The sequence below is a fragment of the Lactuca virosa genome, chromosome 4 (genome assembly GCF_052849685.1).
Source record: "Lactuca virosa cultivar CGN04683 chromosome 4, Lactuca_virosa_CGN04683_v6, whole genome shotgun sequence".
Classification (NCBI taxonomy): domain Eukaryota; kingdom Viridiplantae; phylum Streptophyta; class Magnoliopsida; order Asterales; family Asteraceae; genus Lactuca; species Lactuca virosa.
In genome coordinates this window covers 273,326,537-273,329,283 of record NC_136429.1, presented here as the reverse complement: position 1 = coordinate 273,329,283, position 2,747 = coordinate 273,326,537, and the positions used below count along the sequence as shown (strand labels likewise).

Below are 2,747 nucleotides of genomic sequence, written 5' to 3'. Positions count from 1 at the left end.
GCTGGGTGTTTATCCTCACTTTTTGAGATTTTCAAGTGTTTGCTGTGGGGTTTTGCTGATTGTGAGTAAATTCAAGGCTTAAGGGATCAAAATTTGCTCGAAAAACTGTTGTTTTTGGTGTTTACGGTTCATCTTGTTGAAGCTTTTAAGGCCATGAACTAGGAGTACGGCCGTGAACCATTCATCCCATTTGACCGTTTTCATCTTGTGACCGTGATCCATTCATTGACCGTGTTCAACTCTTGGACCGTGAATTAACTTTTGTGTACGGCCGTGATCAAGTGTATGACCATGAACACTATACGGCCGTGAACTCATTTGGTCATTGAACTCTTTCTGTTTGCTTTTGTACTTTCCTTGTTAGTTTGTTTGTTTAATCAGTTCAGAAAAACCAAAAACAAAATGGATTCACAAAACTCAACAGTTCATCAAGAATTAGACGCTATCATGGGAACCGCTACTCGAATTCCTCGCTTACTGTCTGCTGAAGGTTTCCCGAAATGGAAATATCGCATGGAAAATTATATCAAAATGAAAGACTTCAAAATATGGAGAAACATCTTGAAAGGACCAGTCCGGATCACCACAACACTCAAGAATGAAGAAGTCATTGACAAGGAAATTGAGAACTACACCGAAGAAGACTTTGAAAAGGTTGAACAGCAAGAGAAAGCACTAGCTACACGCACAATGGCCTTATCCCCAGAGATTGCACAGGGTGTCAGAGAATACACTTCAGCAAAAGCTTTGTGGGAAGCACTGGTTGAGGTATACGAAGGAAACAAGGATATGAAGCAGAGTCGTCAGGACATGATTAGGCAGAAGTTTAATTTGTTCAACCACATTCTTGGAGAGTCACTCGAAGCTCAATTGCAAAGGTTCATCACTCTCACTACAGAGATGAGTTCTGCCAGAATTTTGGTTACAAGATCTGAAATCAACAAGAAGCTGCTGAATTCTCTCCCAAAGTCTTGGGATATGAATGTCTCAGTCATCAAAAAGACGAAGGATCTCAATCGTCTAAGTCTAGCAGAAACAATGGAAATCATCAAGGCATGTGATCTTGATGACAAATAGAGGGAGATAAATCATGTGAACTCATATTCCACTGCTAATCTTGGAATTTCATCAAACAGTGATTTCTCAACCTTTACCACTTCACAACCTCAACCTTTTGTTGCTTCACATCCACAAAATCCAGTTTTTGCTGCTCCACAACCTCAACATCAAGCCTTTGTTACTCCATCACCACCAATGCCTTATCCACAAGCAGCTTATTCCTCGAAAGCACTTATTTCCAATCTTACCCCCAAAGAAACCGATGAGAATATGGCTTTCGCAACCGGACTTGTTAATTGTTACAACGCCTTTGTAGCTGGAGAGTTGCCTCCTCAGCTCTCTTTTGCTGATCTTGATCAAGTACACCCAGAAGATGTCGAGGAGATGGACATCACATGGCAGATTTCCATGGCTGTGTTCAGTGCCAAACAATTCGCAAAGAAAGCTAGCAAGAACAACTGGGGAATGAACGCGGAGAAGAAGGTCGGCTTTAACAAGGGCAAACTAAGATGTTTCAACTGCCATGAACCTGGTCACTTTGCCAGAGAATGCCCAAAGCCAGACAGGAGGGAAAACAGTGAAAGAACCATGGTGCCCGTAGGAAGCAGCCGGGGAGCTACCACCAACAATCAGACAGCAAATCTTGCAGTGGTGGCTCAGTCGTTTGACTGGGAAGATCACATTCAGGCCCTGAAAATCTCAGGACCTGAAAATGCTCACATTGCCCAGATCAACTATGTCTCAGAGGAGCAAGCTGAGGTGGACCCGGAGGAAGAAATGATGGAACTACAATTTGCTTTCATGGTACAGACTACCCCAGAGCCTGCAAATCCAGAGGTCAGTGAAAACTCTTATTCTCAATCTTGTATTAAAACTGTCAAATTTTTGCATGATCAAATCGAGTTGATAAAGAGAGAGAACGAGGACCTAAATTATGAGAAGTATACTCTTAAGAAAGACCAGAGACCATTAAAAAAAAATTAGAGGCGAAGACTAGGGATTTTAGGAAGTTGCACAAAGATTACAGCAACAAGTGTGAAAATTACAATTTCATTAAGAAACAACTTGCTGCTGTAACTAAAGAACTTGACACATTGAAAATCCGTTTTGAAAATGCTGATTTTAACTTCAAGAAATATGATGTGTCAAGTGAGAGAGTTGCAACAATTATAGAAAAACAAATGAAATGGAGAGACCAAAAACAAGTAGATATAGGATATGAGCGTGTCCCTCCTCCATTTAATCATACGTATACTGTTACTCCTTTAACTCAGGAAGAGATTGATAGAGAACCATTTATGGTGTATGGCAAACCTGCTGTACCAGTGACTGAAAGTAATGCTAGGGAAAAAGATACTAACGTTTCTACTTCCCATGCAGATACATCTTTAAGTCAAGGAAAGCAGGAGTTTGGAGAGAGTAGTGTTATTAATAACTATGTTTTGAAAAATGATGTTTTTGTTTCAGACAATATTGTTTCTGTTCTTAAAACTGATGACTTGATCAATGATGATTTGGTGTCGAATTCTAATGTTTATAATGATGTGTCTGATAAGTCTGATACTTCTGTTTGTAGAACACACACTTCACCAACACCTGTCACACAACATGAATCATGCACTTGCTCATGTGGAAAGAGAAAGGGAGTTGATAAGAATAATAAATCAGAAAAAGGCGGTACCAGTTCT

General features: G+C 40.2%; 1 protein-coding gene across 1 annotated transcript; it reads left to right on the top strand.

The window, feature by feature from the left end:
* Nucleotides 1-402: 402 nt before the first annotated feature.
* Nucleotides 403-1,077, top strand: LOC145105896 (uncharacterized). The gene has a single exon (XM_079042970.1). The coding sequence runs from the start codon at nt 403-405 to the stop codon at nt 1,075-1,077; it is 675 nt and encodes a 224-aa protein (XP_078899096.1).
* Nucleotides 1,078-2,747: the final 1,670 nt, after the last annotated feature.